Source organism: Scyliorhinus canicula, chromosome 1 (assembly GCF_902713615.1).
Source record: "Scyliorhinus canicula chromosome 1, sScyCan1.1, whole genome shotgun sequence".
Lineage (NCBI taxonomy): Eukaryota > Metazoa > Chordata > Chondrichthyes > Carcharhiniformes > Scyliorhinidae > Scyliorhinus > Scyliorhinus canicula.
Genome location: NC_052146.1, coordinates 297308386 through 297335524, shown reverse-complemented (window position 1 = coordinate 297335524; position 27139 = coordinate 297308386). Strand labels below are relative to the sequence as shown.

Below are 27139 nucleotides of genomic sequence, written 5' to 3'. Positions count from 1 at the left end.
GGTTTCTAAACGCTCTGCGAGATTGGGTCCCACGCATTGCGAATGGATCCAGATTGCGACATCACGTGAGGTCTGGTTGGATCTCGCAAGGTGTAACGACCGTCGGAAATCCTGAAGGAAGCCTCTCCCGGAATCTACCAGCCGCGCCATACCCTGATTCCAGCGGGACGCGGTCGGTAAATCGCGCCCATATTCTGACATTTTACTCACATCCACAATCCTGCAGCGCTCTTCAAAAACCTAAATACTGTATGGTGCACTATTACCTTGTGCATTTTCCAGTTGCCTTTGGTCAAACCTATTTCCAAATTTCTACTGACTTATTTCATGCTAGAGAACCTATTCATGACGCTTGTCACATTCCAAGACCTACGCGTTGCCCCTCACTCTGTATTAGTGTTCTTTTGAACAGCCTTGAGTGGGTGCTGATTTTGCCCCCCTCCTGGAGTGATATCCCTATTCCCTTTCATTTGCTAGCCTCCAAAAAACCAACACCCAGCATTCACCTTGCCCAATCTTCTTCTCCAACTGTTTGGAAACAGGTATAGTTTCAAGTCATTTATATTTGTATTGTGTGTGTTGGGCATAAGGTATTGATTTAAGTTGGGGCGGGAAGGTGGCACAGTGGTTAGCACTGCTAACTCACGGTTCCAGTGACCCGGGTTCAATTCCGGCCTCGGGTGACTGTCCGTGTGGAGTTTGTACGTTCTCCCCGTACATGGGTTTCTTCCTAGTGCTCCGGTTTCCTCCCACTGTCCAAAGATGTACAGGTTAGGTGGATTGGTCATGCTAAATTGCACTTAGTGTCCAAAAAGGTTAGGTGGGGGTACTGGGTTACAGGGATAGGGTGGAGGTGTGGGCTTAAGTAGAGTCTTCTTTCCAAGGGCTGGTGCAGGCTCGATGGGCCGAATGGCCTCCTTCTGCACTGTAAATCCTATGATTCTATGAAGTTTAAGCTTACTTTATATTTCTGCAGTTGAGTGTTAAGGAAACTGCAGGTTTAGTTTCACTTTAAAAGATGCCTGCATTTTAATGTGATTTTTACCACGCTAAAGCAAACACAAGGAATAAAAAATGGGCTACTGTCCAGTAACAGAGAAGCCACAATGGGACAGAAAGTGTTTTTTTCCAGTTGAAAGAATGTAACTCTGATGTGAGCAGCTTTTCACAGAATCTGCTGGAGAAGGCATGAAGAGCGACTGCAGAGAGTAGGCGCCAAACTAAAGAATACAAAGGTCCCAAAATCGGGGAGAGGGACAAAATGAAGTTCCAAGACAACCTTCTAGTCAAAGGAACAACGAACAGGAATCTGTTCAGTGAAGTTAAGAATGAGGCAGCAGTACTAACCACTGCGCCACCGTGCCGCCCTTCCCTCCATGCTGCTAAACAAAAAATAAAAGTTAGGATCTATCAAGCCAGGTTCCACCCTGGAATCTGAATTATCCAGCAGTAATATCAGCTGGTATTATAATCCTGACAAATTCTCTTAGCTTCCTCTACGATGCTGTCCCTGTGAAATCACAGGAATCTGGTGAGGTCCACTACGGTTGCGATGCTGCTGGATATCGTGGCCATGACGCCAAATGGCGAGTGACTTAAACCACGTGAAATGCCAGGCTATCAGTGCCAAGGTGCCAGGATGACATGGGGGAAGGTGAGGTGGGCCCAAGGCCAAGAAAGAGACCAATGGAAAGAGAGCAGGGCAGCGGTGGCATGGATTAAAATTCCAATGCAAAAAGCAAATGAACAGCAATATGGCAAGGGTGAAAAATGTTAACGTTTGGAAAGGTCATTTTATGGTAATGAATAAGAAGCTAAAAGTTCTTTTCGTGCTAGATTAATATGCAAAAGCTATTTTCTTAGATGGAGGGTGTGTTACCCAGCATATAAATATAATCCATTCATGAACACCACTTTGATAAGCATGAAACAAACAAAACAATGTCACCCAAAAGATATTCATTTCAAAATATACTAGCCTTTTAATATCATCCCTGCTTGTGTCCAAAAGGTATCGATGCAGCTGAAACTCTGACCCTGAAGAGAACAAGATAAATTTGTCCATATAATAGAACTGAGCTGACCGTGCTGGCTTCGAAAGTGTCTCACCTCCCTAAGAATAAACAGAGAAACGGATAGATATATTTCTGTGTCTCATGGGTAGAAATAAAGGAAGCAACAGTTAATGCGGTTTAACTTACTTTGTTGATCGGGTTTTATATATATCGCAATTTGAACATTTCAATTGTATTATTATAAAACAGGATAAAAATCCAACTGAATTCACACACTTAACTGGAACGTTAATTTATATTTACAATAGTTTATCTATTTTGACTGACAACTCTGCCTTGGCATGAAAGACCAAATACGAATAGAAATAGGTTAGTTTTATGTCCGAAAGGCCTTGTTGCATTTTTTCATCCAACAAGTGTTAGATCATTCCATTTCACAGAGCTAAAGCATAAGAAAACAGCAATAAGAAAATGCATGAAGCCGAATCATATTCAAGGTACATGGCAATCTTTTTTCCATCCTGTTGAAAGAAATTAGTGCCCTCAATAAACTGGTATTTTCGGCACAGCATTGAACTCTTATGAGATTGGCTAACAGCGTTGATTTCTCTCTTTGGAAAGGCAATTTCTAAACAGGCAACAATTCGAAACAGTCCCTGGAAACATCAGGGTTGCTTGGTTCAGGATTCCATGCTGACATTCCTAAGTTGGTAGGATGGAATCTTGTGTACCCTCCTATCTGTACAAGTGTCTCGAAAGGGCCAGGAAACAATTCTCAGCATTGAAGGACACTAAAAAGATGACCTCGAGCTGGGTGATGGACAGGGAGGGAGGTGACCACTCTGGCATCTTGGGTACCTGTCTGATATTCATCGGATGGAAGGGTTCAAACAGATGACCGATACAAGGTAAACTTCCAGTTTCTCGAGGGGCTTGACAGAGTTCATGCGAAGAGGCTGTGTTCCCTTGAGGGAAAGTCTGGGACCAGAGAGCATAATCTCAGAATAAGGGGTCACCCATTTATGGTGATGGTGGGTGATATGGTAGCACAGTGGTTAGCACTGTTACTTTACAGCACCAAGGACCCGGGTGCAATTCCCGGCTTGGGTCACTGTCTGTGCAGAGTCTGCACGTTCTACCTGTGTCTGTGTGAGTTTCCTCCGTGTAATCTGGTTTCCTCCCACAAGTCCTTGTTAGGTGAATTGGACATTCTGGATTCTCCCTCCGTGTACCCGAACAAGTGCCGGAATGTGGCGACTAGGGGATTGTCACAGTAACTTAATTGCAGTGTTAATGTAAGCCTACTTGCCAGCAAACGGCAAACGACTGTCATCCCTGCCATATCATGCTGCAGAGATCAGCCGCATTCATTTGTCCCTTCCCGAGGATGGGTAAATCGCTCTCAACGGATTGTGTACTTTTATTGTATAATTAACTAATACATCAGATCTAAATCATTGCTTCTGAATAAACTATCTTAATATTACTCAGAAAGAGTTGACTGTCCATTTTAGGTCTCTGTGACCCCCCCCCCCCCCCCCCCCCCCAGGGCATTGTGGCAGGTTCTTACTTTTAATACATCAGCCTGCGATGAAAACATATTATCTTAAAACCTTTTTATACGTCCTATCTTCAAGATTAAGACAGTGGCTTATGGGAAACTCATGGCCCTCGGTTCACAGTTGTCTAAAGGTGAAGTGCACTATTTTGCTTAATACAGTTGTGTCTGAGATGAGCGGATGTTTAACTTTGGAGTACAAGGGAGGAGGGCAGGAGAATGGCAACTTGCAGGGAGGCTCAGGAACGACGGGCGAGTCAGAAATAAGAGGGAATGGAGGTTTAGACAGGGGGCATGGAGACCTAAAAATGGTCTTCAAAGCAGGACAGAGGGTTGGGTTGGATCATGGAAGTGTGCAGTGGAAAGAAGCCTGGCAATTCTTGGGTGTATTTGGGAAAGGGGTGGTTGGAGGCAGTCAGTGACGATAGGTGAAATGAAGGATGTAAACAGTGGGATCTAAAATTGGGTGTTGTGGATCAAACTCAGGGTGCTGGCTGGCAATCATGGGGCGGGAGGGTTTATTTCAGTAGAGGGGCAAGTCCAGTATGAATCTCAACAGTGGTGGAGGTAGGATCAGGAGGGAGAGATGGCATGTCCACTTCCACAATGACAGAATCTAAGGTGATTGGGGGTGGGGGTGGGGGGTTAAAAGGTTACAGAGGGAAGATGAACATGTTGTTGGGAAGGCTCTGGGCGATGGAACCAAACTGGAAGGTGACAGGCGGCCCAAGGGTCACGGTTTGCAATTTGAGGGTCATTCTCATTCTGTTACTGACCATGTCCCAAAACGTACTTGTAACTGCTTGGAAGTGTGTCTCCAAGTGGGAAGAGGCCAGTGTTGGGTGGGTGGAGTTTTAGGTATGGATGAGGAGGGATGCTGAAAATCTCACTGCGGATGTATGGATGAAAACCATGGCATTCAGCTTTTTCATCACCCAGCTGCTTCCATGACTCCAAGGGCACACGTAGCAAATACCTTCTTACATCATAATAATGAGTTTATCAGGTGACAGCCAGAGCAATGGGATCATAGCCGTAGCTCACTCCCCTGCATTCAAGCTGCCACTAGAGCTCCATTAGAATAACCAGCTGCATACGTGGACCATAAGGCATTCCACTCTCTTAAAGTCTAACTGGTCTGCGACATCAAATGAAAAATCATGCAGGTCTGTGTTCATCTCAGGCAGCAGTGGTTAGCACTGCTGTCTCACATCGCCGGGGTCCCAGGTTCGATCCGGGCCCTGAGTCACTGTCGGTGTGGAGTTTGCACATTCTCCCCGTGTTTGGGTGGGTTTCACCCCCACAACCCAAAGATGTGCAGGGTAGGTGGACTGGCCACGCTAAATTGCCCCAAAAATGAATTGGGTACTCTAAGTTTCTTTAAAAAAAGGTCTGTGTTCATCTCTCAGTCAGTTCTCATGATTTTATAGCAGAGCATTTGAAAATAGTGGCAGGGTTGGACAGAGTCAGCATGGATTTACAAAGGGGAAATCTACTGGAATTCTTCAAGGATGTAAGTAGTAGAGTTGACGAGCAGGAGGCTGGGGATGTGGTATATTTGGACTTCCAGAAGGCTTTTGACAAAGTCTCGCATAAGAGATTAGAGTAAAATTAAAGCGCATGGGATTGGGGCTCGTGTATTGAGATGGATAGAAACTGGTTGGCAGACTAGAACCAAAGAGTAGGAATAAACAGTCTTTTTCAAATTGGCAGGTCAGTGACTAGTGCGGCACCTCAGAGATCGGTGCTAGGACCCCAACTATGAGGGAACAAAATGTAATATTTCCAAATTTGAAGATGACACCAAGTTGGGTGGGAGGGTGAGCTGTGAGGAGGATGCAGAGATGCTTCAGTGTGATTTGGGCAAGTTGAGTGAGTGGGCAAATGAATGGCAGATACAGTATCATTTGGATAAATACGATGTTATCCACTTTGGTAGCAAAAACGAGAAGGCAGACTATTATCTGAATGGCGATAAATTAGGAGAGGGGAACGTGCAATGAGACCTAAGTGACCTCGTACATCAGTCACTGAAGATAAGCATGCAGGCCCAACAGGCGGTAAAGAAGGCAAATGGTATGTTTTAACATATGGCCTTCATAGCGAGAGGATTCGAGTACAGGAGCAGAGCTGTCTTGCTGCAATTATACAATTGGTGCAGGCGTTAGTAAGGACACATCTGGAACATTGTGTGCCGTTTTGCTGTCCTTATCCGAGGAAGGATGTTCTTGCTCTAGAGGGGTTTTTAACTAACTTCATTGCAGTGTTAATGTAAGCCTACTTGTGACAATAAAGATTATTATTATCATTATAGAGGGAGTACAGCGAAGGTTTACCAGACTGATTCCTGGGTTGGCAGGATTGACAGGTGAGGAGAGATTGAATCGGTGAGGATTGTATTCGCTGGAGTTCAGAAGAATGAGGGGGAGGTGTCATAGAAACCTACAAAATGCTATACAGAGTAGACCATTTAGGACAGAGATGAGGAAAAATATCTTCACCCAGAGATTGGTCAATCTGTGGAATTCGTTACCACAGGTAGTAGTTGAGGACAAAGCATTGCATGTACTCAAGAAGCAGTTAGATATAGCACTTTAGGTATTGGGAATCAAAGAATATGGGAGGAAAGCGGGATTAGGCTATTGAGTTGGATGATCAGTGAAGATCATAATGAGTGGCGGAGCAGGCTCGAAGGGGCCAAATGGCCTCCTCCTGCTCCTATTTTATATGTTTCTATGACTCATATATCTTGTGGAACTTGCAGCTTCTTGACTTTTACAAGGACCCTGCCCAGGCTGACAGAGGGGTATTCCAATGGAAACCCAGCCGCGCTGTCGGTATGTAATCGTACATATTTCATGCGCCTGCCACTGGCCCTTTAAATTTTCATAAAAATCACATGGGCACCGGCTCCTGTGATGAGAGTGGAAGTGATGCCCACTTCCAGTTCCACCATTGGGAACAACGTGCCATGGATTAAATTCCGTCTGGTGTCATGAAGGTGGCACATCAAAAGAATGGTTTACCCCACAGAGTAAAAGAAATGTAGAAAAAATTCGGCCATGCTGGTTATGGTAAGTCCTTTGAAAAAAGGCTAGATCAAACCACATTTTACATGGCTCTACAGTCACATAGTTCTCATGTCAGATTAGAGTTGAACTTGATAAATGAAACAGAAGTGCTGAAATGGTAAACGGACATGACACTGTGTCTGCAGGCTTGCTTTATATTCTATAATGAGTAACATCTGACCATTATACTGTTGTGATGTACAACTTTTTATGCAACTGGAGAAAAAGAGGTGGAAGAGTATCTGTTAAAGAATAGGATCAAATAGCAGAAAAACCAGCAAAGACAAGCCCATAAACATGATGATTTTTGTGCTCCAGAAATCATGGAAACGTTGTCTGTTGAATGCACAATTGCGACTGAATAATGTGGGTTCTTAATGGTCCATTAGCATCCTGGAATTCAGTCAATCTTGGGAAGTGAGTGGGACGGAGAAGTTTGGAATTTCCATCCGTGGCTGATGAGCTCCCTCAGGAGGTTAAATAAATTATGTACAGCCTAGAACTTCACAAATAATATATAGGCTGTAGGTAGAATAGACTTGGTTAGCATATTTTTTTTAAATGTTCTTAAATTTCTCCAAATTAAAATTCACAACGGCAACTAGGCTTCCATCTTTTCAAATACTGACCAAGTACAACCAAACAAATATGGATCCTAGTATCGATTCTCAAGACCCTTGTCTCAGAGCGAGTTGCTCGATTGCATTGCAACTATGGAGCCAACCTTATAAATGTCCATAATGAATTGCATATGCCTTGAGAAAAGCTGTTTTCATTTTTATTTGGTTTGGCAATCAATGTAAGCAAAAATAGTTTTTATTAATAAACTTTTGTAAAATCCTCCCATTCCGACATTCAGCTAATTGACCATGCTGATGCTGGCTTTCAGCATACATATGGCATCTGCTACAAATAAATACACACTCACCAGGATGGGCCAATAGTGTCCTCAATTCTTATTGAATGCTCTGGTTGTATTATCAATTATGAAGCTTGTTTTAAGCATTAATTCAGCGATTGCATCTACAGTTCTGAACCAGGACATTTACCAGGCAGGGCAGTGTCACCTTTCAAATCTAACGGCAGTATGCTTAATTCACTAATTCAGATCGACTCCCATTAAGTAATTTAGAAGTAACACCAGGTTAAACATAAATATATGTGAAATTCCGCAGTACAATTTGGTTTTTTGCTACACTGAGATTAATTCACTGGTTCCAGATTACGGGGCCCATGAGTCATATTATTGTGCACAGATGCTGATTCTCTGCACCGCGTTCATTTTTAGAAGTTACCTCACTATCATAGTGGTCACTCTGGATTGGTCAGAAGTGATGTAATGGAACTAAAGTTCATCCAAAAGGATGCACACAGCTGTCAATTGGAAAGTTGCAATAATTAATTCACGCACATTTTTTTTTTGATTTCATATTCAGGTAAATTATCACTCAGAGAAATAAGATTTATGCTTTGCACAATCCTAATAAAACAACAAGCGGATGATGCCAAACTCTGAGAAATCTTTGGGGAAATGCAACAGTTCCCTATTTCAGACAGCCTCAAACATTCCAGGATTAGCTTTAACTGAAATTAGGGAGGCCTGCATTTTGCAATGTATTATTTGCATTACGAAATGATCATAATGATGCAATCCTTTTATTATTTTGTAATTTGTTTTTATTTTCATATTTGTCTATAGCTGTGTCATGGATGAAGATTACTTGCTTCATTTATTTTGTCTTCACAATTCAGCACCTGCCGCCATGATGCTTTTCCAATAAACCAATTCTCCATTTACCTAACAATATTTCAAAGAAAACAAAGCAACTTCCTCAGTGTTTCTGAAGGTGTGAACAGCACTTTCTGCTGCAACAGTGTGATATTAACCATTTCTCAAAACACAATCATTCTGAGGTCTTTCTGAGTGACGGTCCCTTAACAGTGCCCAATAAAAGGTCATTACTTGGCCCTTAGAAATCGAGGGAACACCATTGGAGTTTAGAAGAGTAAGAGACGACTTGATTGAAACATATAAGGTACCGAGGGGTCGTGACAGGGTGGATGTGGAGAGGATGTTTCCTCTTGTTTAAAAACGAGGAGTTGCCCATTTAAGGCAGAGATGAAACAGTTAGACAGTTACATGGGCAGGGTGGGTATAGAGGGATGTGGGCCAAATGCGGGCAAGTGGGACTAGCTTACTGATAGAAACTGGGTGGCATGGACAAGCTGGGCCGAAGGGCCGGTTTCCATGCTGTAAACACCTATGTGTCTGTAGTAATCCACGGGAGGCAGGAGTTCCATCACCACACCAATATTTATTCACAATAACGATATTACAGGAGCCGCTACAAACAGTGCTGCTAGCAACTTAAGACTGGTTCACAAAGCCTACACAGGTGCTTATATGGGCCCCTCAATGAGCTATCATTGAGGGAGCTCATACTCCAATTGGCCAACCAATAAAGCCAATTGGAGTTCATTACAGTGTCTATGTGTTCCTATGAGGAGAATTTCTTTCTCTCAGAGGGTTGTGCGTTTTTGGAATTCTCTTCCTCAAAAGGCAGTGGAAGCAGAATCTTTGAATATTTTTAAGGCAGAGCTAGATAGATTCTTGATAAACAAGGGGTGAAAGGTCATTGGGGTAGGCAGGAATGTGCATAGAACATAGAACAGTACAGCACAGAACAGGCCCTTCGGCCCTCGATGTTGTGCCGAGCAATAATCACCCTACTCAAACCCACGTATCCACCCTATACCCGTAACCCAACAACCCCCCCCCCCCACTTAACCTTACTTTTTAGGACACTATGGGCAATTTAGCATGGCCAATCCACCTAACCCGCACATCTTTGGACTGTAGGAGGAAACCGGAGCACCCGGAGGAAACCCACGCACACACGGGGAGGACGTGCAGACTCCGCACAGACAGTGACCCAGCCGGGAATCGAACCTGGGACCCTGGAGCTGTGAAGCATTTATGCTAACCACCATGCTACCATGCTGCCCAAAGTGCATGCTGCACTTGAGGTTATCATCAGCTCAGATGTGATCTCATTGAATTGCCGAGCAGGTTCGAGGAGCCTACTCCTGCTCCTAATTCATATGTTCAGAAACTGCCCAAATCATCTACAACTGGAGTCTTCCAACTGAAGAGAATTTGAATCCATTACTCTGAGCTGGGTACAACCCAAGATGCAGCAGCAAGGGAGCAGTACACAGCAGCAGGCCGTTAGCTCCAAGGTGGATGGTTCTATGGACTGCAGTGTCACAACACCACCTTTCATGAGGGCAGGGGTGGAAACCAAGATGCATTCGTACATCTGAAATGCAATAGCTGAAAGGGTGGTCAAAGCAGATTCAGTGGTAACTTGCAAAAGGGAATTTGACAAAAGGAGAAATTAGCAGGGCGATGAGCAAAGAGCAGGAAGTGGGAATAACTGAACAGTGCTCTCAAAAAGCTGCCATGAACGATGGGGCCAATGGCCTTCTTCTGTGCTGTATGATTCTACAAATATGCAGCAGTGCCATCAGCAGTGACAGGAGGGCACAATCAGAATAAAGTGAATAAGTGAGTTTAAAGGTGAGAAAAAAGCTTGAAAGACAGGCCCAACAGAAGTAATATGATGGAGATAGGCACTGTTGCAGGAAGCAGGTGCGGCTCACCATCCCTTTATATAGACATATATAATTACCAGCATCAGTGCAGGTGCAGAGCCATGAACTGGCCAGATCCATAACGACCTGTCTTCCGATGCTGTCAAGAGCCATTTATTACTCTGAGTCCAACCAACACAATTCACAGCGCCATCATGACCTGAATGAAAGCACAGAATAAATGTTGATCGCAGTACAGAGAGTACCCGAATTATAAAGGCTATAAAATATGCATATCAGGAACAAAATGATAATATCCTTAAGTCTCATTGTGGATTTACAGTCGCGCTCGCTGGTCCCGTCCGGGGGGGGGGGGGGGGGGGGGGGGGGGGGGGGGTGGGGGGGTGAGGGGCGCGAAGGGCGCGAAGGCGTTGGCTGGGCTAATGGTGGAAATGGGAGGGGTGGTTTCTGGAGGTTCTTGGAGGTTTCTGCACCCGAGGGAGCGGGAGTACTTGTTTTTCTCGTCAGCCCATAAGGTATTCTCGCGGATCGACTTTTTTGTGATGGGGCTGGCTTTTCTGGCTGGGATTAAGGGGTCGGAACACTCGGCAATTGCAGTCATCCGATCATGCTCCGCATTGGGTGGATATGGTACTGGAGAAGGGGGTAGTACAGAGGCCAGGGTGGAAATTAGATGTGGGACTGTTGGGGGACCGAGAATTCTGTGACAAAATTGAAAAGGTAATTGAGGAATATGTAGGTTTCAACCGTAAGGGTGAGGTGTCGAAGGCAGTTGTCTGGGAGGCTCTAAAGACGGTGGTGAGGGGTGAGGTGATCTCGGTTAAGGCCAGGGTGGACAAAGAGGAGAGACTGGAGTGGCAGAGGGTAACAGATCAGATGCTGGAGGTAGATAGGAGTTATGCAGAAGATGGGGACCCAGCGAAGTTGGAAAAGAGGGAGGAACTACAGGCGAGCTTTGACCGACTATCTACCAGGAAGGTGGTGCGCCAACTGAGGCGAGCGAGGGGTGCAGTTTACAAGCATGTAGAGAAGTATGTTAGCGGGTCAGCTTCGGAGGGAGGCGGCGGCAAGGGAAATTGTTCAAGTGCGGGACAGGGCAGAGAAGTTGGTGGTGGCTCCGGATCTGATTGACAAGGTCTTTGGGGAATTTTATGAGAGGTTGTACAGGTCAGAGCCACCTGGGGGAGACCGGGTGATGCAGGAATTTTTAGATGGGTTGGAGAATCCGAGGGTAGGGGAGGGGGGCAGGGCTATATAAGAAGGAACGATAGTGGGGCAGGAGATAAAAGATGCAATTGGGAGGATGCAGTCGGGGAAGGTGGCAGGGCCGGATGGGTTTCCGGTGGAAAATTATAAAAAATTCAAGGATACGTTGGCACCCCTGATGGTGGGGATGTTTGAGGAGCCGATAGGGAAGGGAGTGTCACCACAAACCTTGGGGCAGGCATCGATTTCCCTGTTGCTTAAAAAAGATAAGGATCCGACGGAGTGTTGTTCATATAGGCCCATATCGCTTCTGAATGTGGACGCAAAAGTATTGGCGAAGATACTGGCGGGTAGGCTGGAGGAGTGCCTCCCGAAGGTGATAGGTGAGGATCAGACAGGGTTCGTGAAAGGGAGGCAGCTCTTTTCAAATGTTAGAAGGGTATTGAACATGGTTATGGCACCGGCGGAGGGAAAAGTAACAGGTGTTTGTGGCATTGGACGCTGAGAAAGCGTTTGACCGGATAGAATCGGACTGCCTGATGACAGCTCTGGAGCGGTTTGTGATTGGACCTAGATTTGTGGACTGGGTACAGCTACTATATAAGGAGCCGAGGGCGAGTGTCCGCACAAACAATATCAGCTCGAGATACTTTTCTCTCCACCGTGGGACTAGGCAGGGATGTTCTCTGTCCCCCCTGCTGTTTGCGCTCGCAATTTAGGAAAGGGATAGTGCGCGGGGGAGGGGGGGGGGGGGTGATTAGAGCATAGGGTGTCCTTCCTTATATGCCGATGACCTGTTGTTATTCATGTCGGAACCGAGTGTCAATAGGGGGAATATTGGAGCTGCTTCGAGTGTTTGGGTCTTTCACGGGGTACAAATTAAATCTAGACAAGAGTGAGTATTTTGTCGTGTCTCGGCCGGGGGTGGGGGCAGGGGTGGGGGGGGGGCTGCGATTCCGTAGGGCAGGGACTCACTTTAGGTACCTGGAGGTGCAGGTTGCTCAGGAGTGTGGGGGGGGGGGCGGGGGGGGGGGGGGGGGGGGCTCCGTTGGTCCAACATCACTAGTTTGGTGGGGAGAGTGAAAGCTGATCTGGCAAGGTGGGATGGTCTCCCTCTGTCACTGGCAGATCGGGTACAGGCGGTTAACATGAACGTGTTGCCGCGATTTCTGTTTATTTTCAATGCCTGCCGATTTTCCTGCCAAAGGCATTTTTAGAGAGATTGAGGGGAGGATTACCTCGTTCATATGGAGAGGGAAGGTGGCCAGAATTAGAAAGGTGCTGCTACAGAGGGGAAGGCAGTAAGGGGATATGGGTCTTCCAAACCTGATGTATTATTACTGGGCGGTGAATGTGGAGAAGGTGTGGAGCTGGGTCAGAGGGGTTGATTCCCAGTGGGTCAGAATAGAGGAGAGTTTGGGCAGCGGGGCGGGATTGAAAGCACGAACAACAGCGCCGCTCCCGATGGCCCGGGGAAATACTCAGGGAGACCGGTAATAATAGCTTCATTGAGAGTTTCGCCAACACTTCGGGTTGGGGGCAGGGTCAAGGGAAATGCCAATTCGGAGGAACCACAGATTTGAGCCAGGGAAGTGGGATGGAACATTTCGGAAATGGGAGAAGGGGATTAAGACACGAAAAGATTTGTTTCTTGGGGGTCAGTTTGCAGGATTGAAGGAACTGGGAGTGAAGTATAGGCTGGAGAACGGGGAAATATTTAGATACATGCAGGTTCGAGATTTTGCCAGAAAGGAGATACAGAGCTTCCCAGTGGAGCCGGCCTCCATATTGCTGGAGGAGATGCTGACGACAGGAGGACTGGAGAAGGGGGTAGTGACGGGGGTATACAGGGCTTTTTGGAAGAGGAGAAGGCACCACTGGAAGGGATCAAAGCAAAGTGGGAGAAAGAGTTGGGAGAGGGTATGGAGGAGAGGTTCCAGTGTGAGATGCTCCGTAGAAGGAACGACTGCACCTCGTACGCAAGGTTGAGACTGATACAGCTGAAGGTGGTATGTAGAGCACACCTCGCAAGGGTGAGGATGAGCCAGTTCTTTGAGGGGTAGAAGATGTGTGTGAATGTTGCAGGTGTGGGGGGAGGGGGGCCGCAAATCAAGTTCATATGTTTTGGTCCTGTCCAAAGCTAGAGGATTGCTGGAAGGAGGTTTTTAGGGTAATCTCTAAAGTGGTGCACGTGAAACTGGACCCTGGCCCTTGAGAGGCCATATTCGGGGTGTCGGACCAGCCAGGGTTGGAAACGGGTGCGGAGGCAGATGTTGTTGCCTTCGCCTCATTGATCGGCGGAAGGCGGATACTGATGGGATGGAGAGCAACCTCTCCACCCTGTGCCCTGGCATGGCGGGGGGACCTGTTGGAATTCTTGACTCTTGAGAAGGTTAAGTTTGAACTGAGGGTAAGGATGGAGGGGTTCGACAATTCATGGGCATTATTCATTATGCACTTTCAAGAATTGGATAACATCGAACATTAGTGGGTGGGAGGGGGGGGTTGGTGAGTGTTGGAGGGAGGAGGAATGTGTGTGTTGTCATAATATACACCAGTATATCATGGTGCAGACACACACTGATTGATACATACAGGGACCAATCAACACACACAACACCGCAGCCAATCACCAGTTAGAGCACACTCACTATGAAGACAGAGGGCATTCGTTTTTCCGCTCATTCGGGATGCAGCCTCTCAGAAGGACAGAGCTCACGGCTTGCAGCACAGATCATCACCATGTGCTGAGTGCATAGACTGGTTAGGATAGGCATCAGTCTTTAGTTTAATCTAACATAGTGTCGACCCACAGTGAAAGTATGTTCAACAGTTTCTAGCTTAATAAAATAATGTTGTACTATTTCAAGTGTTGGTAGCCTGTATGTGTTACTGCTGAGGTAAACGCAGTCTCCACGGATCCAGAGTACCCAATGCTACCGTGCTGGGGCAGCACGGTAGCATTGTGGATAGCACAATTGCTTCACAGCTCCAGGGTCCCAGGTTCGATTCCGGCTTGGGTCAGCGTCTGTGCGGAGTCTGCACATCCTCCCCGTGTGTGCGCTGGTTTCCTCCGGGTGCTCCAGTTTCCTCCCACAGTCCAAAGATGTGCGGGTTAGGTGGATTGGCCATGCTAAATTGCCCGTAGTGTCCTAATAAAAGTAAGGTTAAGGGGGGGGGTTGTTGGGTTACGGGTATAGGGTGGATACGTGGGTTTGAGTAGGGTGATCATGGCTCGGCACAACATTGAGGGCCGAAGGGCCTGTTCTGTGCTGTACTGTTCTATGTCTATGTTCTATGTGTTAATGGTGACTATGTGTGATTCCTGATTCCTTTTTGTTACCTGTTTACATTAACATGCGGGAAGTTGTTTGGGGGTTGGTGGGCAGATGGGATTGTTGCTGTTGATATGGGGATTGACATTATATCCGTTACTGCTTATTGTTTATTGTTGGTGGGTGCAAATTTGGGTGAAAATGTGAAAAAGGAGAATAAAAATATATATTTTTTTAAGTCTCATTGTGGATTAGAGCAAAGTTATTTCCTCCCTTAACTCTCCTCAGCCCTTAGCAACATCCTCTTTAAACACTTTAGTAATGGTCTACTCTGAAAGAAATTATTGGAGATAACTCAACCATTTCAAGATCATACTATTGTGGTACGTCTGCCTCATTTCACAATACCACACAATGAATGAGCCTCAGCAGGGAAACTTTCTACTTGATGTTTCTGTTCTTGTAAAGAAAATTCAGAGAACCATCCCCAAAATGCCATCTGAGTTTCTGAATCCCACTGTCATACTGTTTCATTTATTATTCGCAACGGCCTTGCAAACCTTTTATAAAAGAGACAAGAAACACGAGCCATGGTTACAAGTGCTTTGTCGTACTGTGTGGAAAGGCAACAAGAACAATTCAAAACTCAAATCCAACAATTACAAATTTGGTTTGAACAGACCTGCGCAAACAATTAATGAAAAGCTTCACACACATGAAAGGACAAACATTTAAAAAGTGAGTTTTATGAATATATGAATCCATAAGTAATATAGTTTGGTTTTTTAAAATCTTTTTTTTTATAAATTTAGATTAGCCAATTATTTTTTCCAATTAAGGGACAATTTAGCGCGGCCAATCCACCTACTCTGCACATTTTTGGGTTGTGGGGGCGAAACCCACGCAGACACGGGGAGAATATGCAAACTCCACACAGACAGTGACCCAGAGCCGGGATCGAACCTGGGACCTCAGCGCCGTGAGGCGGTTGTGCTAACCACTAGGCCACCGTGCTGCCCTTTTAAAAATCTTTTTTAAGTGCAAATGCAAGTTTGTGAAGTTTTAGCGCTGCCCTCTTGTGTGCAGAATAATGCGACTGAAACAATAGGATCAGAAATCTGGGGTGGGATTCGCCATTTCAGAGACTAAGGGCTGGATTCTCCGATTTTGAGGGTAAGTGCCGACGCCGGCGTGGGAACCGTGTCATTTTATGACAGAAAAAAATGGCGCAACAGCTGCACCGATTCAGCTACTTTGAATGGGCTAATACCATCGCCACGTGGAATACGGTGCCATGTTCGCCAGGTCCGTGATTGGCGCACATGAGGCTCTCACGCCGCATCCACACTTAAACGGTCATTCCCCCCACACACATCGTCCCAGTCAACAATATGGCTGGAAGGAGGGCAACGCCGCGGTTCCAGGGCGCTGAGCTGTACACCCTCTTGGACGCTGTGGAGGAGACCCTGTACCCTGGCCCGGGAGGAAGGCCATCATTTGACGTTCCTGGGCGCAGGTGGCAGAGGCAGTCAGCGCCGTGGGCAGTGTCGCCTGGATTGGCATTCTGTGCCAGAACAACCTCCTCAGGGTGGCCAGGGTGAGTCAGCTGCTCCGTGCCCCTGGCACCAACCCCGCCCTCCCCCCACACACCTGTAACCCGGGCCTTCCTCCCCGGGGGACAGTTGAACCGCCACCCTGCCCCACATGCCAGCACCCATGCCAGCCGCCATAGCCGAGTGGCCTGGCTACTGAAGCCACCATGTTGTTTGTGATTGCCCCCACCCCCACCACCCCTGACAGTCGGAGGGCAGGCTGGCCCCAGGAGCTAGCTGTAGTCCACGCAGGTCCCGGGCTTCTGAAACATCCAGTCCCAGCCACAGTGCAGATGTAGTCAGAAACCCAGGAGGAATACCTAGAAGGAGCGGGAGGCCACAGAAGATCTGAAAGTTAGACGGCCCTTAAGTTGGCATGGGTGCAGTGAACATAATTAGTCAGGGGGAAGGGGACACAATCTGTGTAAACGCACCATTAAACACTTTTCCACACTGGTCTAATATGCCTTACTGTTGTCCCGCGCGTGGGATGGTTTGGCTGGGGCTGAATCTTGGTCTGTCGTTGGGTCGGCGGGCAGGAAGGGGAGGTTCATTACATATCGGATCCATGAGCCTCCCATAGGCATCCACCATCTACCAAGAGGTGACAGGCCATGGGAGCCGCAGTGTGAGACAGCCGAGAATGACAGCATCCCCAGTGTATGACCACAAGGATTGCTCCATCTCACCTCACCACCGCCACTCGACTTCCCCAAAATAATGTGGTCCACGAGAATTAGATCCCATCACATAATTATAATGTCTCTTCAGCTCGGTCTGGGGCCTCCGCACAGGCGTCATCAGCCATGACGTCAACTGGTAGGCATTGTCACCCACTAGCCAATCGCTCAACCAAGGGAGAGCCTCAAAAGTGCCGGGAACCTTAGTGCTGCAGGATATATGCGTCATGCATGCAGTCTGCGTATCATGTACAGATGTGCCTGATGTGAAGCTGGTCATCGCACACCAACTATCTGTACAGGGAATGGAACCCCTTCCAGTTAATGAAGGGCACCTCCTGTTGATCTGGTGCTCTGTGGGCGACATGCAAACCATCAATTAGCCCTTGGATCTGACGCATGCCAGCAATGACAGCAAATCCAGCAGCCTGGACATCCTGATGGACCTGGTCCTGGATAACGTGGATGTAGATAGATACCCTGTACATAGAGTATCCATGACATCTCGGATGCACCTGTGTGTGGACATTTGCGAAACCCCGCACATGTTCCGCTCGAGCCCTGGAACAAGCCAGAGGAGTAGAAGTTAAGGACAGACGTCAACTTGACAGCCACCAGGAGGGGATGTCCTCCTTCTAACGTCATGGCGCCACATCCGCCACCATCTGACACAGGTGACGCATGGTATCCTTGGTGAGGCGGTGTCGGCGGTGGCACATGGGCCCGTTTCAGCCCGTTAATCACATTCAAATGAATACATATGAGCTATTTGCATGTTTCCACCGGCGCGGAGTCTGTTTTGGCTGGTGAGACGGGACCGGAGACTGGGGCAGGTCTGCCGCCTGGGGGCTGATCCTGTTTTTGAGCCGACACCTGACTCTCCACCCAATGGGGGAGGGCATTGAAAGGGGAAGTAGGGAGCACAGGGTGTCATTACATGCAGGAGATCTGCTGTTATTTGTGCCGAACCCGCTGGAGTGTATGAAGAAAATAATATACCTTCTAGGGAAGTTTGGCACCTTTTCTGGGTATAAATTGAATCCGACAGAGTGAGATATTCCCAGTCAATGCCCAGGGGAGGAGTGCTAATTTGGGAGCACTGCCATTCAAGCTGGCCAAAACAAGGTTGGTATTTGGGAATTCAAGTGGCCCACAACTGGGAGTGGAGGAAACCGAGGAGGGATTTTAAGTAAGATGAAGGCTGTTTATGTCTCTATTCAAAGATTTGTTTGGCATCAGCGGTGTTTTTAAGGGGGGGGGGGGGGGGAAGACCATTGGACATAGGAGTAGAATTAGGCCACTCGGCCCATTGAGTCTGCTCTGCCATTCAATCATGGCTGATATTTTCTCATCCCCATTCTCCTGCCTTCTCCCATAACCCCTGATCCCCTTATTAATCAAGAACCTATCCATCTCTGTCTTAAAGACACTCAGTGATTTGGCCTCCACAGCCTTCTGCAGCAAAGAGTTCCACAAATTCCCCACCTTCTGGCTGAAGAAATTCCTCCTCATCTCTGTTTTAAAGGATCATCTCCTTAATCTGAGATTGTGTCCTCTGCTTCTAGTTTTTCCTACAAGTGGAAACATCCTCTCCACATCCACTCTATCCGGGTCTCGCAGCATCCTGTAAGTTTCAATAAGATCCCCCCTTATCCTTCTAAACTCCAACGAGTACAGACCCAGAGTCCTCAACCGTTCCGCATACGACAAGCTCTTCATTCCAGGGATCATTCTTGTGAACCTCCTCTGGACCCTTTCCAAGGCCAGCACATCCTTCCTTAGATATGGGCCCAAAACTGCTCACAACACTCTAAATGGGGTCTGACCAGAGCCTTATTCAGCCTCAGAGGTACATCCCTGGTCTTGTATTCTAGCCCTCTTGACATGAATGCTAACATTGCATTTGCCTTCCTAACTGCCGACTGAGCCTGTATGTTAACCTGAAGAGAATCGTGAACAAGACTCCCAAGTCCAATTGTGCTTCTGATTTCCTAAGCATTTCCCTATTTAGAAAATAGTCTATACCTCGATTCCTCTTTCCAAAGTACATAATCTCACACTTTTCCACATTGTCTTTCATAGACCACTCCTCCAGCCTGTCCAAATCCTTCTGCAGCCCCCTAAATTGTGTTTGTTAAGGGGGAAAAAAGGAAAAAAATGACTAACTGCAATTTGGTTGAATCTTTTGATGAACATGTGATTTGTTGATTGTGTTTGGAATTAAATATATTTAAAAAAAGAAATATACTGACAACTCTTGCAAGGTTTCAAATAATAGAATAATAGATAACAAAATATATTCAAAATAAAATCATAGAATTTACAGTGCAGAAGGAGGCCATTCGACCCATCGAGTCTGCACCAGCCCTTGGAAAGAGCATCCCATTTAAGCCCACACTTCCAACCTATTCCCGTAACCCAGTAACCCCACTTAACCTTTTTGGACACTAAGGGCAATTCAGTATGGCCAATCCACCTAACCTGCACGTCTTTGGACTGTGGGAGGAAACCAGAGCACCCGGAGGAAACCCACACAGGCATGAGGAGAACGTGCAGACTCCGAACAGACGTGACCCAAGCCGGGAGTCGAACCTGGGACCCTGGAGCTGAGAAGCAACTGTGCTAACCAATGTGCTGTGTGCTGCCCAAAGTTACTGTTGTACTTATTAATGATCGCAATTTACAGTTGTTACCTTGAAAGACAGTCGGTGATCCAGTAAGTGATGAATTATAAACGAGCATAGATTTGTCAGCCAATCCAACAGCAAGCTGCTTGCCATCTCCTGTAAAATACATTCAATCAGAGGCTGAGGAAGTGTCAAAGAGTTTTATTGCTGGGTGAATGTTTCTGAAGTGTCCAACTACTGGTTACAGCAATAGGAAATTAGATACTTATTTTTGTTTTTCTTGACAGATGAATAGATAATATGAATGCTTCACACGGACTTCCGGTTGCGGCTATGACCAGCTAAGTCGCACGTTTGGCGGCTCCTGCTACAAAGGTGTTTTCGGGCTGATTGGAGGGCCCCAACGGCGCTGTAAGGACAAATCCCGGTGGGGGAAGGCTCCCTGAGGAGAACCAGACCAACTTTATGGTCGGTACCCGGAGTGGGGTGGTAAAGAAAGCAACAGCAGCTCCCCAAAAAAAGCGGGGGAAGAAGACCAAAATGGCGGCCGGTGGCGCACCCGAGGAATGGAGGAAATGGGCGGAGGAGCAGCAGGCCGCTCTCCTGCGCTTCTTTACGGAGCTGAAAATGGAGCTCTTGGAGTCAATGAATGCGACGACCACCAGGCTGATGGGAGCCCAGGCGACCCAAGAGGTGTCGATTCGGGAGCTGCAGCAGGAGATGACTGTGAGGGAGGAGGAGGCCACGGTCCTCGTGGGAAAGGTAGAGGTGCACGAGGCACTCCACCTGAAATGGCAGAGCCGTTTTGAGGAGCTGGATACCCGAATGAGGCGGAAGAACCCGAGGATCTTGGGCCTGGCAGAAGGCCTGGAGGGATCAGACCTCCCGGGATACGTAGCAGAAATGCTGAGCTCCCTGATGGGGGCAGGGGCCGTCCCTTCGCCCCTGGAGCTGGAAGAGGCCTACAGGGTCATGGCTAGGAAGCCAAGAGTAAATGAGCCCCCGAGGGCGGTGCTGGTGCGGTTCCAGCGACTCAGCGATCGTGAGAGAGTGCTGGAGTGGGCCAAGAGGGAAAGGAGCAGCAAGTGGGAGAATTCGACGGTGAGGGTCTACCAGGACTGGAGTGCGGAGGTGGCTAAGCGGCGGGCCCGGTACAACCGGACGAAGGCGGTGCTACATGCAAAATGGATCAGGTTCGGAATGCTACAGCCAGCGCGCTTGTGGGTCACCTACAGGAACCAACACCACTATTTTGAGTCCCCAGAGGAGGCGTAGGCCTTTGTACAGGAAGAGAAACTGGACTCGAATTAGACCCAGGGGATACTTGGCGGCCGTAGCCGCTCGGGTACTTTCAGCTGAACAAGCGGTTTTTTTTCGGCTGGGTCGGAACTGTGCAACTCTTATTGGAACGGTTTCCTTTTTTTCTTCTTTCTTTGTTTGGATCTTGAACTCTTGCTTTGGGTTTTTCTTCTGATGTTTTTTCCCCCCTTTGCCAACTTCCCTTAGTTATTGTTATTGTGGTTATTCATGGTTATTTATGCTGTTTGGTAGAGGGCGACTATTAAGTACATTGTTATTTGTTATCTATCTGTTATTTATAATGTTAAGTTGGGGAGGCGGGACGGGGGGGAGAGCAGATCGGGGATATGGGCTCCTAGGGGGGGTTCTTTACAGGCATGGACGGGGACGGGGGTGGAACTGAAGATGGCGGGGTGGGGTGTGGCAGGGCGAAAGCGCGGGCTTTCCTCTGTTTTCCCGCGCGCGGGGCAGAGGAGGGGGGAGGGGAGGAGTGCGGGGCGTGGCTAGCAATGGCGACCTTTCCCGCGTTGGAGCGGGGCCAGGGAGGAGTGGCAAGGGGGGGGGGGAGGCCCCCCCCCCCCCCCCCCCCGAGCCGGGGGGAGTCGGAGTGTGGCAGGAGCAGCCGGGTCAGCGTGAACCAGCTGACTTACGGGAGTACGATGGAGGGTACATCGCGGCTAGGAGGGGTCCTAGCCGGGGGGGGGGGGGGGGGGGGGGGGGGGGGGTTAGGGAGGGACACCGGGTTGCTGCTGGAAAGACCAGAAACGGGAAGTGGAGGACTGGAGAGGTGGGGGGAGGGGGCCATCGCCATGGGAGCGGGTCAGAAGGGGAGGGTCGACCCGGGGCGAGCAAGGGAACAGGACATGGCTAATCGGCAGGGGAAGGGGGCGGGTCGTCCCGCGACCCGGCTGATCACTTGGAACGTGAGGGGGCTGATGGGCCGGTCAAGAGATCAAGGGTATTCTCACACCTGAAGGGACTGAAGGCTGATGTAGCAATGTTACAGGAGACCCATTTGAAGGTAGTGGACCAGGTTCGCCTGAGAAGGGGGTGGGTGGGACAGGTGTTCCACTCTGGATTGGACGCAAAGAACCGGGGGGGTGGCGATTCTGGTGGGAAAGAGGGTGTCGTTCGTGGCGGAGGAGGTGGTGGCGGATAAGGAGGGTAGGTATGTGATGGTGAAGGGTAAGCTGCAGGGGGAGAAAGTGGTGATGGTCAACGTATATGCCCTGAACTGGGATGACGCGGGTTTTATGAGGCGCCTATTGGGCCTCATTCCGGGACTGGAGGCAGGGGGCTTGATCATGGGGGGGGACTTTAACACAGTGCTGGACCCCGGGCTAGACAGATCGAGCTCAAGGACCAATAGGAGGCCGGCAGCGGCAGAAGTGCTGAGGGGGTACATGGAGCAGATGGGAGGAGTAGACCCATGGAGGTTTGGTAGGCCGAGGGCGAGGGAGTATTCCTTTTCTCCCACGTCCATAGAGTGTACTCCAGAATCGATTTCTTCGTGTTGAGCAGGGGGCTGATCCCGAGGGTACGGGAAGCTGAGTACTCGGCCATTGCGATCTCTGATCATGCACCACATTGGGTGGATGTGGAAATGGGGGAGGCGCGGGACCAGCGCCCGCTGTGGCGGCTGGATGTGGGGCTGTTAGCGGACGACGAGGTGTGTAAAAGGGTCCGGAAGAGCATTGAGAGGTATCTGGACTTGAATGACACGGGTGAGGTGCAGGTGGGGATGGTCTGGGAGGCCCTGAAGGCAGTGATCAGGGGAGAGCTGATCTCCATAAGGGCACACAGAGAAAGAAAGGAGAGGCAGGAGAGGGAGAGGCTGGTGGGGGAGCTATTGGAAGTGGATAGGAGATATGCGGAGGCACCAGAGGAGGGGCTGCTGGGAGAACGGCGCAGCCTGCAGGTCAAGTTCGACCTGCTGACCACCAGGAAGGCAGAGACGCAGTGGAGAAGGGCACAGGGCGCGGTCTATGAGTATGGGGAAAAGGCGAGCAGGATGCTGGCACACCAGCTTCGCAAACGAGATGCGGCTAGGGAGATTGGGGGAGTGAAGGAGAGGGGCGGGAAGGTAGTGCAGAAGGGGCAAGAAGTGAATGGGGTCTTTAGGGATTTTTACAAGGAGTTGTATCGGTCTGAGCCGCCGACGAGGAGAGGGGGAATGGAGGACTTCCTAAACAAATTGAGGTTCCCAAGGGTCCAGGAGGGGCTGGTAGAAGGGCTGGGGGCGCCAATAGGGCTAGAGGAGCTAGTCAAGGGAATAGGTCAGATGCAAGCGGGGAAGGCGCCGGGGCCAGATGGGTTCCCGGTGGAATTCTATAAGAAAAATGTGGACTTGGTGGGACCGATACTGGTACGAGCCTTTAATGAGGCGCGAGAGGGGGGGGTTCTGCCCCCGACAATGTCGCAGGCTCTGATCTCCCTGATATTGAAGCGGGATAAAGACCCCGTGCAGTGCGGGTCCTACAGGCCTATCTCGCTTCTGAACGTGGATGCCAAGTTGCTGGCAAAGATCCTGGCAGCTAGAATAGAGGATTGTGTGCCAGGGGTAATCCATGAGGACCAGACGGGGTTCGTGAAGGGGCGGCAGCTCAACACGAACGTGCGGAGATTGCTGAATGTAATTTTGATGCTGGCAGTGGAGGGGGAGGCTGAGATAGTGGTAGCGCTGGACGCGGAGAAGGCATTCGATAGGGTGGAGTGGGAGTACCTGTGGGAGACGTTGGAACGGTTTGGGTTTGGGGAAGGGTTTATTAAGTGGGTGAAGTTGCTCTACTCGGCCCCGACGGCGAGTGTAGTGACAAACGGGAGGAGGTCGGAGTATTTCGGGCTCCACCGAGGGACCAGGCAGGGACGTCCCCTATCCCCCCTACTTTTCGCACTGGCGATTGAACCGTTGGCGATGGCACTGAGGGGTTCAGGGGGGTGGAGAGGACTGACTAGGGGAGGGGAGAAACATCGAGTATCGCTGTATGCGGATGGTCTACTGCTGTATGTGGCAGACCCAGAAGGGGGAATGCCGGAGATAATGGAACTATTAGCAGAGTTTGGGGACTTTTCGGGGTACAAACTAAATTTGGGCAAAAGCGAGGTTTTTGTGATACACCCAGGGGACCAGGGAGAGGGTATTGGGAGACTCCCCTTCAAGCGAGCAGGAAAGAGCTTTAGGTACTTAGGGGTGCAGGTGGCAAGGAACTGGGGGACCCTCCACAAGTTGAACTTTTCCAGGCTGGTGGAACAGATGGAGGAGGAATTTAAGAGGTGGGACATGGCACCGTTGTCGCTGGCGGGGAGGGTGCAGTCAATCAAAATGACGGTCCTCCCAAGGTTCTTGTTTTTATTTCAGTGCTTGCCCATCTTCCTCCCTAGGGCCTACTTCAAAAAGGTGACGAGTAGCATCATGAGCTATGTGTGGGCGCATGGCACCCCAAGGGTGAGGAGGGTCTTTTTGGAGCGGAGTAGGGACAGTGGAGGGCTGGCACTACCCAATCTCTCGGGGTACTACTGGGCGGCAAATGTGTCAATGGTGCGCAAGTGGATGATGGAAGGGGAGGGGGCAGCTTGGAAACGAATGGAGAGGGCGTCCTGTGGCAACACAAGCCTGGGGGCCCTAGTAACGGCACCATGGCCGCTCCCCCCCACGAGGTACACCACGAGCCCGGTGGTGGCGGCCACCCTCAAGATATGGGGGCAGTGGAGGCGACACAGGGGGGAAATGGGAGGTCTGTTGGCGGCGCCAATAAGAGGGAACCATAGATTTATCCCGGGGAACATCGACGGGGATTTCAGAGCTGGTACAGGGTGGGCATACGGCAGCTGAAGGACCTGTTTATAGAGGGGAGGTTTGCGAGCCTGGGAGGGCTGGAGGAGAAGTTTGAGCTCCCCCCGGGAAACATGTTCAGATATTTACAAGTGAAGGCATTTGCTAGGCGGCAGGTGGAGGGGTTTCCCCTGCTCCCCAGTAAGGGGGCGAGTGATAGGGTGCTCTCGGGGGTCTGGGTCGGAGGGGGGAAGATATCAGACATCTACAAGATAATGCAGGAGGCGGAAGAAGCATCAGGGGAGGAGCTGAAAGCCAAGTGGGAAGGGGAGCTGGGAGAGCAGATAGAAGACGGGACGTGGGCGGATGCACTGGAGAAGGTCAATTCTTCCTCCTCGTGTGCGAGGCTGAGCCTCATTCAATTTAAGGTGCTGCATAGAGCTCACATGACGGGGACAAGGATGAGCCGGTTCTTTGGGGGTGAGGACAGGTGTGTCAGATGTCTGGGAAGCCCAGCAAACCATGTGCATATGTTCTGGGCATGTCCGGTGCTGGAAGGGTTCTGGAAGGGGGTGGCAAGGACGGTGTCGAAGGTGGTGGGGTCCAGGGTCAAACCAGGATGGGGGCTTGCGATCTTTGGGGTCGGGGTAGAACCGGGGGTACAGGAGGCTAGGGAGGCCGGAATACTGGCCTTTGCGTCCCTAGTGGCTCGACGAAGGATATTAATTCAATGGAAGGACGCGAGGCCTCCAAGCGTTGAAACTTGGATTAACGATATGGCTAGCTATATTCAGCTAGAAAGGATCAAATTTGCCCTGAGAGGGTCGGTACAGGGATTCTCCAGGCGGTGGCAACCTTTCCTTGACTTTTTAGATCAGAGATAGGCGTTCGGGGTCGTGGCAGCAGCAACCCGGGTTGGGGGGGGGGGGGGGGGGGCAGCAAGGGTCGTGGGGGGGACATGCACGACTGTAACGCGGGCAAGTCTGCTCGCTGCTCATGTCTGAAACTGTAGGCTGCCTTGTTTGTTAAGTTGTTGCCTGGGGGGGGGGGGGGGGGGGGGGGGGGGGGGTGTGCGCGAGAGGGCGGGCGAGGGAGGGATATTTGCCTAGAGGGATTGTGTTGTAAATAATTTAAAAATTAGTAGGGGTAAATGTTTGTATGGAAAAACTCTTTCAATAAAAATTATTTAAAAAAAAAATGAATGCTTCACACCTGGCACTTGCACATCCAACCTACAAGGATGTGCCACACAGATGCCCATAAGTTTTGATTCACCTAGTTGTTGTCTAGGTAATACACAGTGTTCCGTGTACAGGTTTTTTTATTAGACTTATGTTTGCAGGTGTAGCAAATTAGGCAGCTTTGAAGAATAAGCACAAAAAAATATTTATAAATAGAAGAAAAGGTATATTTGATTGAGCTGAAAGGCAGCACTTGCTTGGTGCAAGCTAGTTCCCAACCAGTCACCTGCACCAGTCCATGCCCAGTTACCTGCACCAGTCCATGCCCAGTTACCTGCACCAGTCCATGCCCAGTTACCTGCACCAGTCCATGCACAGCCACCTGCACCAGTCCATGCCCAGTCACCTGCACCAGTCCATGCCCAGTTACCTGTACCAGTCTATGCCCAACCACCTGCACCAGTCCATGCCCAGCCACCTGCACCAGTCCATGCCCAGTTACCTGCACCAGTCCATGCCCAGTTACCTGCACCGGTCCATGCCCAACCACCTGCACCAGTCTATGCCCAGCCACCTGCACCAGTCCATACCCAGTTACCTGTAAGCATTCCATGACTATACACCAGCAACCATCTTACAGCCACAGGTTCCCAGTCCCAATCCAGCTGCCAGTCTCCAGCACCTAGCCTGCAGTCAGCAGCAGAGTGGGGGGAAGGTTTAAGTTCTCCAATATATACAAGCTCTGTGGTTAGAATGAGGAGTGCAAGTGGCAGCAGCATTGATATCGTTGCCAATAATACCAAATTACTGAATTGATATAGAGATAGCACAGAAACAGGAGAAACTGCACAACATTGTCATTAATAGGTCATTTAATGGGGCAGCACGGTAGCACAGTGGTAGCACTGTTGCTTCACAGCACCAGAGTCCCAAGTTCGATTCCCAGCTTGGGTCACTGTCTGCACGTTCTCCCCGTCTGCGTGGGTTTCCTCCGGGTGCTCCGGTTTCCTCCCACAAGTCCCGAAAGACGCGCTGTTAGGTGAATTGGACATTCTGAATTCTCCCTCTGTGTATTGAACAGGTGCCGGAGTGTGGCGACTAGGGGCTTTTCACAGTAACTTCATTGCAATGTAAATGTAAGTCTACTTGTGACAATAAAGATTATTATTATTAATTCCTTCTGTAAAACTGACCATCAGGACTGACAATTCTCCCATTTTAAATGGTTGCAGCAAATTCTGCACTTTA

General features: G+C 49.2%; 1 protein-coding gene across 9 annotated transcripts in view; it reads right to left on the bottom strand.

The window, feature by feature from the left end:
* Positions 1–27139, bottom strand: part of wdr27 (WD repeat domain 27) — a 599569-nt gene that overhangs the window by 496451 nt on the left and 75979 nt on the right. For 8 of the 9 annotated variants that reach the window (XR_005462840.1, XM_038815943.1, XM_038815902.1 and 5 more), the window contains exons 17-19: positions 19706–19795; positions 10337–10458; positions 1980–2113 (exon numbers count right to left, since the gene is read on the bottom strand). Coding sequence is in view for 8 of the 9 variants with exons in the window: in XM_038815943.1 (XP_038671871.1) it covers positions 1980–2113; positions 10337–10458; positions 19706–19795 (346 nt within the window). In the remaining variant the exon portion in view is untranslated. The remainder of the gene's footprint in view (positions 1–1979; positions 2114–10336; positions 10459–19705; positions 19796–27139) is intronic. The other variant, XM_038815935.1, reaches the window with a different exon arrangement.